Here is a 12,348-nt window from a genome sequence, read left to right as displayed (position 1 = left end):
TGGAAAGTTTCCTCCCACTTTAAGCCATTGCCAGCAGCCGGGAGCGAGAGGGAATGCCCTGGGGAGGCTCCCCAGCGCTCTCCAGCCAGGGACGGCCACTCCTCGGCCGATCGCACCCACTACCTGCTCCCGTAGTGCTGGTCCTGGCAGGCCGGAGGAAGATGACGATGGAATAAAGTCGAATCCAGGTCATCCACATGGTCATGCACTGAGCCCACGGGCTTGAACAAAATATTTACAGAATCCCTTTAAATATCAGATTCTTATTTCTTCCATTTAAAGCAGGAGGTTCTTCCCAATCCCTTAAGAGGAGAACTGTGGGGGCTGGAGGAACTGAACTTTATATACACAAAGGAGACTCTGCTGCTGCCCGGAGGGTAGGAGATTGCAGAGTCCAAGCTGCCTTGTGGAGACAGGCGTGAGAACGGAGCAGACTGAGCGCAACCACAGAGAAATCCCAGCAGCTTCCAGATCTGGTGCTGACTCGACCCCTGGGGCTCGTTCAAGCTCTTTGTGAGAGCGCGAACGCTCACCCACGGTCCGGGGACGCCTGTGGCACGCCGACAGATGCAGCGTACCAGCCAAGGGGATTCGAGAAAACCTTGGTAACATCCCGGATACCAAACCATCGGGAGGATTTGACCTTTAAAACCTGGGGGGGGGTCTGAACAAACTCTCCCATCGGCTGCAGCAGGGATGATCCGTCCCAGTGAGCGAGCAGGAAGGCTTTGGGTCGCTTACCGAGCAAGGAGGACGCACGAACACCGGAGAGCGGAGATGGTGGCAGCAGGACGGTCCCAGTCCCGGGGAGACCCGCACCTCCCGCTCCCCCGGGAATGGCGGACATGCAGCCCCAGAGGAGCCAGGCCACGTGCTTGGAGAGGAAAGCTCCTCTTCCGCACCACCTTCGACACGGCAGGCAGGAGGGCTCTGGCTCTTCCCCAGAGCTAGGTACAGCTTCACAAGTGGGGATTAACGAGGAGCAGCAGCATGGAAGTGATTCATCGGAGACTGCGTGAGGTTTATTGCTGGGTGAAGAGCCCAGGAATTCTGGCTCTTGCTCCCCTCCTTCCCTTCCTGGATCCTTGCAGCAGACAATGCTGCTTTCCCAGAGAGGCTCCAGGCAACGTGAACTGTGCATACACCCGGCCTTGGCAATCGGAGGCACTTTCAGACCGTCTGCTGAGCCACTGGCCAAAGTCACCGCTGGCTGCAGACCGGGAGGAGACTCTGCGGCTGAAGCATTCTTGCGGGGGGAGCAGAACTTTATTTATGTGTTGGCCGGTGCCACCACGCTCCCCTGGGAGCATCCAGGAGACCCAGCGCAAACAGACGCCGCTGTGCACAAACACGAAGTGAAAAGCTCCTCTCTCGGTGGCGGGAGCTGCCTGGATGAGTTGACGTTTGCTGCACTGTGATTTTCTGGTTGTTTTTTTTTTTTTCTCCCATTCCCCTGGGGACTTATTTTTTTCCTGGGCATAGAAGGGACGCCAACTATTGTTCTGTAATTCTCCTTTCAGAACCAATGCAGAGTCCGGTCTCACTGGAGAGAAGTCTCTGCTGGCAGAACAGGTTATATAATATTCTTGCTCCTCTGGGGCATGATGCTTGCTGGATGAACCAGCTGTGAAGTCAAGTCAGATCAGAGGCAATACCATCACTAGCATCCTGCTGTTAAAGGGGAAGGGATCGTTATTGTCCTTTCAGTCAGTCCACGTGCTCAATTCCTTTTGCTTCTGATCAAGCGAAAAGGCTGTGTTACCTCTCAGAACTGTCCTCTGCGAAAAAGCTAAGATTTCATTTCTTTGCAGAGCTTCTAAGCGTTTTTATAGGGCAAATGTAAAATAAATAGCAAGTAATAAAAGGAAAAAATGGCAACAGAGCTAATTCATAACATTACCACTTCTGAAAACGTCATGTTTTGGGTTTATTTTATCCTGGTTCAGAAAGAGCAACCTTCAAACGCCAGGGCCTAACCAGAGGTGTCCCAAGCACCTAACTGCTGGAAGCCCACAGGGATAAATTACAAGGGAGTTTCTCTGCTATGGAAAAGCAATAAGCAGTTGCATGCTAGAAGCCAGGAGAGAGGGAAGATCAGAGCAGTGCCGGTCTTTTTGGTGTTGGTTGAGTCAATCCGGTAGAGATAGCCCAACTGTTGGCTCTTGAACACCGAGAGTGCAATTCGGAGCGGGACTTGCCAACTTGTATTGTCTCAGCGCTCCTTCTTTTCATGCGTCAACATGACTTAACGGCATGTAGGGCCTATGGAAACTTGACTGCTGCCCCAAGAAGGCTGCGATGTAAGTTAAGCCTGTACCAGCCGTACTGAGCTCATCCAGGGCCACGCCACTCCTCAACGCACAAGGGAAATGTCACGTTTCTCGTCAATCACCACAGCAAGCAACGGGAGCGGACGGCATGCCAGGACGAGGGACAGACTGTGGCAACTCTGAAATCAGACCTATTTTCTGGGGGAGGTTCTTAAATATAACTGAAAAAGCAGTTTCATTCATTTCAAATAAAAAGCAAAGAATTCCATTAGTAGACAGGGAAGGAGATGGAAAGCTTCATGTTGTGGACAGGAGATTCCCCACACCAGTCCCGTTTCTGGATTAGTTCCCTGTCAGGTGCCAGCCACCAGCTCGGCCGACGGCACTCTGCCAGGCAAGAGCACATGGAGGCAGAGGCACGACCAGGCAAGACCTCAGGGGGCACACACCCGCTCTGCTCTGCAGTGCCATGGTGAGCTGACAAGAGCTGGCAGAAGAGGAGCTCCCCAAGGAGCACGCTGCCTCTCCCCTCTTCTGCTCATTTCTTGGTGGGGGGGAGCAGGCAGAAAGGACGGAGAGACACAATGGCAAAGCCGGTGCCTGAACAAAATGGCACAGACTGGCCAGGGGTAGGTGAAGGCTGGGAGCTGGTGGTGTGTTTCATCACCCCGTGGCACTCCCGGTGTATCCGAACATGCCCAGGGGCTCTCTGAACCTCCCGCAGCTACACAAATACCTTCCCAACAGACTCATTCACGTAGAGGCAAAGTTCTGCTGCTACGTGAACTGCTGTGCACACCGCGGACTCCCACCTGCCCCAGCTACTACACGAGAGGAAGCGGAGCAGCTTCTCATTTTCCACACAGCCATCTAGATGGATATAAAAAATAACTTATTCCAAAGCAACCAATGGCTCTGCAGCCCCTCCATAGCTGCAATCATTAACAGTCTGGAACACGCAGCTGCTTGAAAGTCAAGGTGAAATTCACAACAAGGAAAGACCCCAAGTCCTCAGCATCACCACAGCCCATTTGAAAAACTCCGGGCTCAGCAACAGCCGGTGCCCAGGATCAGTAACCGGGCAGCTGCTCCGCACGGAGACCAAAGCAGGGTTTTATCCTCTTCGGTTGGAAAACAAAGAGTCAGACTCAGAGAGAAATCTGTCACAGCGGGAAGTCAAAATTTATGTCACGCCTGAGAGAGTGCAGGGTTTGGGGACAACACAGGCAGACCTTGGCATGGCTTTTTTCAGTTAAGTTGGCGTACTCACCACTGAGAGAGCGGCTCGGGGAGGAGTGCTGGCTGTTGGGTGTGCTCACTGTGGGTCCCACGATCGCCGAGCTGAACTCCTTCTCCAGAGAGGAATCCCCGCTACCTTTGGGAGGAGGGAAACACAAGTGAGTGATGTCTGAAGCATGGCTTGTGGGCTCCCACTGGCTTCACCCCGCCAAGCCCTCTTCCCAGCACCTCTGCTTTGGAAGGGGGCTGCTGACGGGCCCTTCGGGGGGCTTGAGGACACAGCTTTTACCCCAACAACACTGTCTGCCACGCACACCAGCACGGGATTAGACAGGAGCTTGGTGCTTTCTGGACCACAGTCCTCCAGCTGTGACCTCCTCAGACACAACAGCCCCAAGCCAGCGTCCTGCCGACGGCAGCAGCACACTTTGCTCAACTCGCTGGCTTGCAGAGAGGTTGCAGAAGGGGAAAGGGGTCGGCAGGCTACGCTGGAGGGCTCTGAGGGAGCTCTGGCTGGCACTGCAGTGAGGGGGCCAGGCCACCCCCCCGCACAAGCATCAATCCCCCACCAAAACGACCCATGCCTTGATCTGCCGGGCTGACCCCACTGCTCTGCCCGGGTGAGCGGGTCCCTTTGCCAGGCACAGGGATCCCCCTCCCCGACAGTCCCTATTGAACTGACAATTCCCAAGCAGATACTCACGTCCCTGGGAAGCCGAGCCCACCCCGGACAGACCCTTGCAGTCCCTGGAAACAGGCCCTTGCCCATTCATACTGGAAAGCTAATTCAGCAATACAGCTGCCTACCAGGAGCAAGCCCAGATCATCTCGAGCCCAAGGCATTTGCGCTGCAGGCTAGACTCATTTTTTCCCCGTCGGGGGCTAGCAGGTTTCTGTTCCGGCAAGACCTGCTGTCTGCCAGCGCGCAGAAAACCCCCGGTCCCCTGCCAGCCCTCCCCACCGCGCACCCAAGAGCTGGGCAACTGCCTGCAGCGGCCGCTCCTCGGCGATGCTGTGGGGACGGGGACAGCGGAGTTTCACGATGGAAAGTGCAGAAGCTCCGTGAACGCCTTCAGCACAGCTGGGAATGTTATTTCTAAATACTTGCATCTGGAGAAACTCTTCACTCGATGCTCCCCAAGCCCAGTTCATCCCATTGTCTGATGACTACTGGGACGCTGAGCTCATCAGCCTTGCTGAGCATGGGAATCATTTATGGTAACTGCCCTCGGTGAGACAGCATCTTCTAAATCGCTGCTCAACTGACACCAAGCTGGGACACCCCAGCACCATCCTCACCCTCCCCAACTCCCCGCGGCAGCATTTTAAAGAGGTTTTCTTTCCTCCTGGGGTCACAGTGGGAGAGACTTCGAGGACCTTTCCCTCTCCCCTCCCCACACTTCGGTGAGCCTGGCAAGCTGCTGCCAGCGAGTTTGAGTCACGCAAAGCCTACGTGCACTGCCAGCCACAGCAGAAGAGGTTAATGAGAAGGCTGAACAACGAGCCCGGTGGAGGAAAGCACCCTGCTGCCGAGAAGGAACTAGCCCCATGTTACTCTGCAGGCTGGGGGCACATCCTGAGGCCGAAAACCAAACAGACGCTGAGTGGGGTGAGACCGACCCTCTCAAAGGGTCTCGGTACATCACAAGCGGCATCCTGAGCCTACCTCACTCATATTCACCTCCACGGGCATCTCGGGGGGGTCAGGCCTTTCCTTCCCTCTCCTCCCTGCCAGCACAGGGGATTTTAGACACCTATAAATCACCCTCCAGAGTCAGTCCCTCTGCCCAGCACAGCCCCCTGCACCCCTTCTCCTCCGCGCACAGAGAGCGAGCAGAGACGGCACCGAGTTATTTCAGGATCCTCCCCCCCGCCGCTCCCGTTTAACTCGCATTATTCTACCTTGCTGGAGATACCCTGGAGTGTTATCACAGCCAACTCCTTGGAAACAGCGCTGGAGCCCAGGCTGCGTGTGCATGTCTGCGTCGCTGGCAGGGCGCACGCAGCCACTCACCTTCCAGGAAGAGCAGATTCCTGGAAGCGAGGGAAACGACCGTCATTTTACAGTCAGGCGGCATGGCGAGCGGGAACCCGGGCTGTGCCTCTCCCCGGCTCGGGGACACGCGGCTGTGGCCTTCGGAAAGCACGGAGCTGCGCCGAGCCAGCCGGGGACGATGCTCTAAGGAGGGAGAGGAGGGAGCGGGCAGGGGATGGGGGATCAGGGATGCTGCGGGATCTCTGCTCTGCCTTCACAAGGCAGCCGGCTGCCCGGGGGATCAGCGACCAGGCAGAGGACCCGAAATATCGTATCGGTGGGAAATACAGGATCCAGCGATCGGAGGGAGAATAGCATCGTCCCCAACATCAGCCTACAGTCAGCAATGGCTCATTTGGGCTCTGACCCTCCTGCATTGAAAAGGGATGGGGACACCAAAGCCTCGGTCCTCAGCTCCAGAAATGGAGCAAAACTGTCTCATATTAAGCTCCCCCAGCCATCCGGTGTGTCCGGACCCAGAGCACGCCAGAGCCAGGCAGCTCTGGAGCAGATGCTCAGCCCAGAAGACTGGCACTTCACACCTTCCCAGCACTCTGCATACACAAGCGTATCCGTATCAAACAGCCAAAGCCCACAGTCATGACACACGAGACCATGGCCTCAAGCTGCAAGGATGTTTTTAGGCAGAGTTTCCAGGTGAGCTTACCTTGGCGTGCAGTTCCCGTCCTACAAAAAACCCCCCTTCCTGGTCCCAGGTTTAACCCTGAAGATGTGATCAGGGCTCACTAACAAAGCATCCAGGTGATGCTGACAGCAGGAAGAACCCCACTGCACTGTTTTACAACCTGTTCCCAGCTACTGCCAATCTCCGATGTACTGGAGAAAGGTTAAAAAACCCACACTTAGAATTTAAGTTAAACATTAAAGAGAAAGAAGAAGTTAATTTCTCCTCGGTCCCTTCAAGCATAAAGGCAGGGCACAGCATCCCATTTTCAGCTCAAAGCTCAGCTCCTCTGCCAGCTAGCTTCATCCTCCAGATCCCAAAGGATCCTTCTTATCCCAAAGGATCCCCAATCTCCGTCTGACTGGAAGCACCAAGGGATAACTGAGCTGATCCTTGGCACCCAGCCCTCGCCGAAACAGGGGTCAGGCCAGCGCGAACCTTTGCACTGCCAAGAGCCTCTGCTCCCCTGGGAGGGATCGCTATCAAACCCACGCAGAGCCGCACGGACCTCAGCCAGGACCCCCTCTGCCAGAAAATCACCCCCCCCCCCCACCGGGGACGGGGCTTTTCCCCTCTGTGCAGCAGGGGGTCTGACACTGGGACCCCCGATAATGGCTCCTGAGAGCGGCTCGGAGCCCCGGGAAGGTGGGCAGGCTGCCCGCTGCCGACAGCAAGAGCTGAAGCACTATCCCACCCCTGGGAGCAACCAGCGCCTGGTTTCGACGGTCTCTCAGCAATTTCCCTCTCTGATAACTTTTCAGACTTGAGATTTCAGGAAATATTGGGTCACATTTCATTTGCTCTAAAAAAACAAATGGAAACCTGAACGTCAGGCAAGAGACAGTTCGTCTGTCTGTAGCCCAGTTATCCAAGGAGCTGAGAGCATTTAACCCTGTTCTCAGGTGCCCAGCATCCAAATAAAAGAGGGTAAAATGGAGGAGACCTGGGGTGTTTTGAGGAGCAAAGCTGGGGCGGGAGGACAGCCTGAAAACATCCCCTGTCTTCCATTAGCCTCTGACATGCACATACACAGGCAAAAGAAGCAGAGGCAGACCTCTGAGGGTGCTCGGCCATCCCAGGGAGCGAGGGAGGGCCAGATCCTGCGGGAAACTGCAGTGGGACGGGGACCCGATCCCACCCTGCCCGCACGGGGCATCCTTGGTCTGGGATGAGGTGGTTGGTGAGGCTGCTCTGGTGCTTTCTTCTGCACAGGGCTGTGCTGGCTTGGACAGACCAAGGTGCTCAGCCCTTCTTTACTATCTGCAAAATGGCAATGCTGCCCAGCACGCAGGACCGACACAAGCAAAGAGCAGCAAAGCCGTTATCTGCACGATCCGAACGCTGTTTCTTTGGGTTAAGCATCTACAGAAGGACTTACAGCCCATGGAGGTGCCACCTGAGCAACTGGCATGCAGCACGGAGAGGTCTCTTGCCCGCCTCCACCTTGTTCCTACCCCCTCTGTGGTAACGACTCTGTCTCTACCAGAGCTGTTTCAAAACTGACTTATTTTCCTGTGAAGAATTCAAAGGAGAAAAAGTATTTCACATTCACGAGGAGTTTCCGGGCTTTCGGTTATCTTGCTATTTGACGAACATGAACTTTTTCTTTTTTAAGCGTTCGTTTAATTAAACATATTTCACAGAAACCAGTTTCAAGAGCTCTGCTGTTTGTTTCCTCTAGTCATTTCAGATCCACAGCAGCTCAGCGACCCGAAGCGGCTAATTGGCAGGCCTTGACCCTGACGATTAGCTGATCTTCGTTAGGCCTGCTCTGACCCCCAGGCCAGGCAGGTAGGCTGGGCAGCATAGGCTTTGCTCCATAAGTATCAGGGAACTCAAAAAAGAAAGTCCACCCTGGCCAGGACGGCCCGCAGAGCTCCGGTAACGCTGCTTTTCCCTTCTCCTGTCCTTTAACCGTTCCCCTTCCCTCCAAACTCCAGGAGCTGCTTAAACCTCGGACCCCCAGGACTTCCAGCACTGAAAGCTCACATGCACCCCAAGAGGGATTCAGGCTGTACCGAGGGAGACGGGCTTTTTCCGTTGACTCTTTTTGGACCTTCTTTCTGGGCTGCAGCACCTCCACGCTCGCGGGGAATCATGGACCTGCCGCAGGGACCATGGGGAAAGGGGGGAGGCTCACCCACGGAACTCCCCGAGGAAAAGCAAAGCCACAGCTCTGCAGGCGACGTGGACCTCCGCGCCGAGCACACCCACACACCCCCAAACTCTGCTGGAGGATGGCGGCGAGTGCCGGGGGGACGCGGTTCTGCTGAGAGGAAAGCTGAGCGAAGCTAAGAAAGCAGCCGCTTTCAGAAGGCAGCCACCCTGGCACAGTGCGATCGGCCAGCTTCAGGGAAGCATTTTGTTATTTAGTGGAGACATTCTGGCAACTAAAACCCGAGCAGCAAACTGCAGCGAGCGCCTTGAGAAGAGCCAAGCGTCTAACCCGAGCAGGGATCCTCCGGGGATCGGAGGAAATCTTCATAGAAAGAAGGAGCACACAATAACTCCGAGGATGAACTTTGTCAGGACGTGCAACATGTAACATGATTTATGCAAAGGGGCGTTGTGCAAGGTCCCCTGCGCAGCTCTGTCAATGCACCAAGTCCCGGCCACCGCAACCGCTCGTTAGAACAGCCGGGGTCCTCTCTCCCTTCCAATGCACTTCAACTTCTGACCTTCATCCCTGCTGAGCCATTCATCCCCAGCACCCCCCAGCTCCCCCAGCTCGCAGGGCTCGCGCAGAGATGTCCTCCTGCCTCTCATGTCGCTGGGGCCGGATGAGGTAATCGCGAGAGTTTCTTCTGGCTTTGCCTCTTCTAAATCTACATCAGGTCTTACTCTAATCCCCCCCTTCTCCCGAGCAAAGATGGACAAACTGAGGTGTTTTCACACTGCAAACACCAGTCCCCCAGAGATAAGAACAAATCCCACCAAACCAGCTTTCGCTTACAGCCCATACCAGCTGCAAGCCAGGTTTCTGCAGGCCACCAGATAATCTAAATCCCCCCAGTGCCACCAGGGTCCCCTCTGGAGATGGTCACTGGGGCTGCAACCCCCTGCACGGCAGCTCCGGTCCGTGCGAACCCGACGGTTACGGAGCAGTCTGGCACGCCAGCAGCTTCCAGCACCCAGATCTACGCCAGCCCCACGCTGCCTCCCCCTCTCCCCACAGACATTTCATGGCTTTATGTCTGGAACTCAGCCTGGTTTTAATCTTAACGCACACCGATAGACAACAGCGCTGGACTTGGTGAGGCGCACAGCTGAGATCACCTGCGGGGGTCTTAAATATCGCACTGCTTCCAGTCGTGGGTTTGGCATCGCGCATTCAGCGTACCAGAGAGTGGGACTAAACCACCCGTTTCATGAGCACAGCCAGGAGCCTTGAAGGAATGACCAGCCTCCCCGAGACCTTTCGGCACTGGGACTGCACAGCCATCGCGGGAAATACATTTTCCTTTCGGCTTGCAGCTAGGCTTGAAACTTCACCTACCGCTGGCGTGCCAGCAGCCACCCACCGGCTCAGCAAGTGAAGACACAGGCACATAAACTTCAGCGTAAACTACCAAGGCTCAGCCTAGGTACCGTTTTTTCAGTTAGCTGTTTATTCTGCCATGGGCTTTAACACTTCTCAGATACTTAATGAAACAGGCTGATGTTCTGAATACTGTTCCTCAATGCTTAATCTGTGATGGCGACAGCAGCACAGCCTCGGGCAAAGCAGCCAAGCACAGGACAGCTTATACCCAGAGGATGAGACTGAGCACCTTAAAATGTTAGCAACCCAAAATAGCTGGCAAAAATCAAGAGCAGACGTACCAGATATGTAAGATCGTCCATTACAGTCTTCTATATCCATCGTTAAGGTACTTTGCTGAAAGAGAAAGCAGAGCTCAGTCAGAGTTAGTCTCCAGAAGCTGCTCGGACTCTCCTCCTCCAGTAAAACTGCCCAACAGCTTCTCGGAGCAGACGAGTTACTCTACCCCAAGTTCCTTTAAGGCTGCTTTGCAGCCCTGGGCTTAACACCGTCAACACCGACTTCACCATCAACCCCAGCAGACTACACTGATCCTCCCATATCCGAGCAGTGCTTTCCAGGCACTCCTCTTGGAAAGTGAATGCCAACACCAGCAGCAAGCGGTGGTCCCGGCAGCAAAGCTGCGATGCTGCGGACGAACGCCACAGTAAACACGGAGGGTTTCATCCCCCCGCACGCAGACCACCACCACCGCAGCTCTGTGGCATGCATGGGAAACGGTGTTAGCTCTTAAAGCCAAACCTGGGACACTTGGAGCGGGCAGAGACAGAGGAAGAGCAGCTGCCAGCTCCCCCGGGACAGCTGAGAGCTGGAGAGTCACCGGTCCAGACGGACGGACAGCCACTGCCACAGCCCCAGGAAGCAAGGTGGGCCAGCAATTTGCTTCTCCCACTCTGGCGAGGGGCTGCTGCTGGGAACCAACATGCTCACGCCAGACACGGCAGCAGGGCAATGAAGTCTTGAGCGTGGGACGTGCATAGCCAAAGCACTTGGCTTCATTTTACCAATGAAAAGAATCGGGGTTTTGGGCAACGAGACCGAATGCTAACGTACCACGCTCTGCCGAGCAGCCTCACAACAGCCGTTCCAACGACCACACCAAAATAAAAGGGAATCTGCCTTATATTTTGCTGCTCGGCACCCCACGGAGATAATGAACATTTTATACATTCAAATGACTTTTATTTGTCAATTACACTGGCTGTTTAAAAAACAAAATGAGCCCAGTTTTAGAAACAGGAGTTTCGCTGTTTAGGGCAGGCTCTAATTGGCAGTTGATAGGGTCGGAAACGGAGCGTTTGCTGCAGAGAACAATTAAAAAAAGCGGTAATTTGTGGAGATGAATCGTCTCCTTAAGAAGGAAAATCAATGTGATTTGCAGATTGTGAGCACACACAAGCAGCAGCAACGCTGTTCATTTCCCCCTCTGTTTCTCGAGCAGCCGATACACTGCAGACAGCGAGGCTTTCTAGGGGACCTTGGTACCTTTTCCAGGCTCAAAGAAATCAGTCGCTCCCTTCTGAGGGTGCTCCTTTTAAAAGCAGATTTTTAAACAATAACTGCTTCTTGAATGAACCAAGTTGCACAAGTCTTGCTCCTGGCAACACACCACTCGAGATACGTACAGATGCAGACAAGGCACATTAGGCTGGGCTTATCACCCCATCGGACCTGATGACTTGCTTGATGTTAATTAAGAAGAAATGCTCTCACCGTGCTCCACTTAACTGCAGACCTCACACAGGGGCTCGCTGCTTTCGGGGAGGCTTTCAGCAGCTGAAAGTATACCGGTATACACCCAGTCCAGCCCAGCGATACCCTGTGGCAGGTCCCACCCAGGGTGTTTTTCCAGCCGTCCCCGTGCAGTTTTGTGACAGGCCAGCGAGGCAAGGACCCCCCCCTCCATCACTGGTACCCAGGATCCCGGTGCTGCAGGTCCCGAAGCCTGACCGGGGAGATGGAGACACCCGGTTCCGATCTCCCCGTCGGCAGCAGGATGCAGACTCCCAGACCTGCTCCAAATCTGCACGTAAAAAGTGCCTCGTATCCCGGGCTGCCACAGGTACCGTGGGAATTTACATTGGTTATAGGGGCTGCGCAGAATAAGGAAGCACATGGGCTAGTGCCGTAACACCTCCGCTATTCCCTTCCCTGCCACCTGTGTCACCTAGACGGAGGAGGACACCCTGGCATGGATGGCAGTCTCCCAGCCTGGGCAGCGAAGGAAAAGCCAAGCACTTCAGAGTTCCCCTTCCCACCCCACGGTGGCCGTTAATTTCATGAGATGAAAATAATTTAGGTTGAAATCTCTCTCTCAAGCACTGGGTTACACAGGAACTGTGGTTTAAAATGCATCCTGCGGCTTTATTTTTGTTGAACTCGTAATTTTGCTTTTCTGCGTTTACGCACACCCGCTCAGAGATCTGTCTGCTTTGCACAAAGGGCACAGCAACACGCTAATAAAAATCAATTTTATTTAGAAAGCCCTTTCTCTCCTGTACTCTGCAGAAGCCCTTGAAAATACAAAATTAAAGAAACAAACAAGCACCAAGTGATGGTCCGACACGCACCACAGGTG

The 12,348-nt window shown here is 54.6% G+C and overlaps 1 protein-coding gene across 7 annotated transcripts in view; it reads right to left on the bottom strand.

Annotated features, from left to right (window-relative positions):
- IKZF4 (IKAROS family zinc finger 4) overlaps positions 1–12,348 on the bottom strand; it is a 31,651-nt gene that overhangs the window by 13,248 nt on the left and 6,055 nt on the right. For 3 of the 7 annotated variants that reach the window (XM_052810147.1, XM_052810150.1, XM_052810146.1), the window contains exons 2-4: positions 10,052–10,106; positions 5,412–5,543; positions 3,541–3,645 (exon numbers count right to left, since the gene is read on the bottom strand). In XM_052810147.1, coding sequence (XP_052666107.1) covers positions 3,541–3,645; positions 5,412–5,543; positions 10,052–10,091 — 277 coding nt within the window. In that variant the 5' untranslated portion in view covers positions 10,092–10,106. Of the gene's footprint in view, positions 1–3,540; positions 3,646–5,175; positions 5,264–5,411; positions 5,544–10,051; positions 10,107–12,348 lie in introns of those variants that run through there. The other 4 variants (XM_052810151.1, XM_052810152.1, XM_052810148.1 and 1 more) reach the window with 2 other exon arrangements.

Source organism: Harpia harpyja, chromosome 15, assembly GCF_026419915.1.
Source record: "Harpia harpyja isolate bHarHar1 chromosome 15, bHarHar1 primary haplotype, whole genome shotgun sequence".
In the NCBI taxonomy this organism is placed as follows: domain Eukaryota; kingdom Metazoa; phylum Chordata; class Aves; order Accipitriformes; family Accipitridae; genus Harpia; species Harpia harpyja.
Note: the sequence above shows the minus strand (reverse complement) of the source record. Positions and strands in the feature narration are given on the sequence as shown.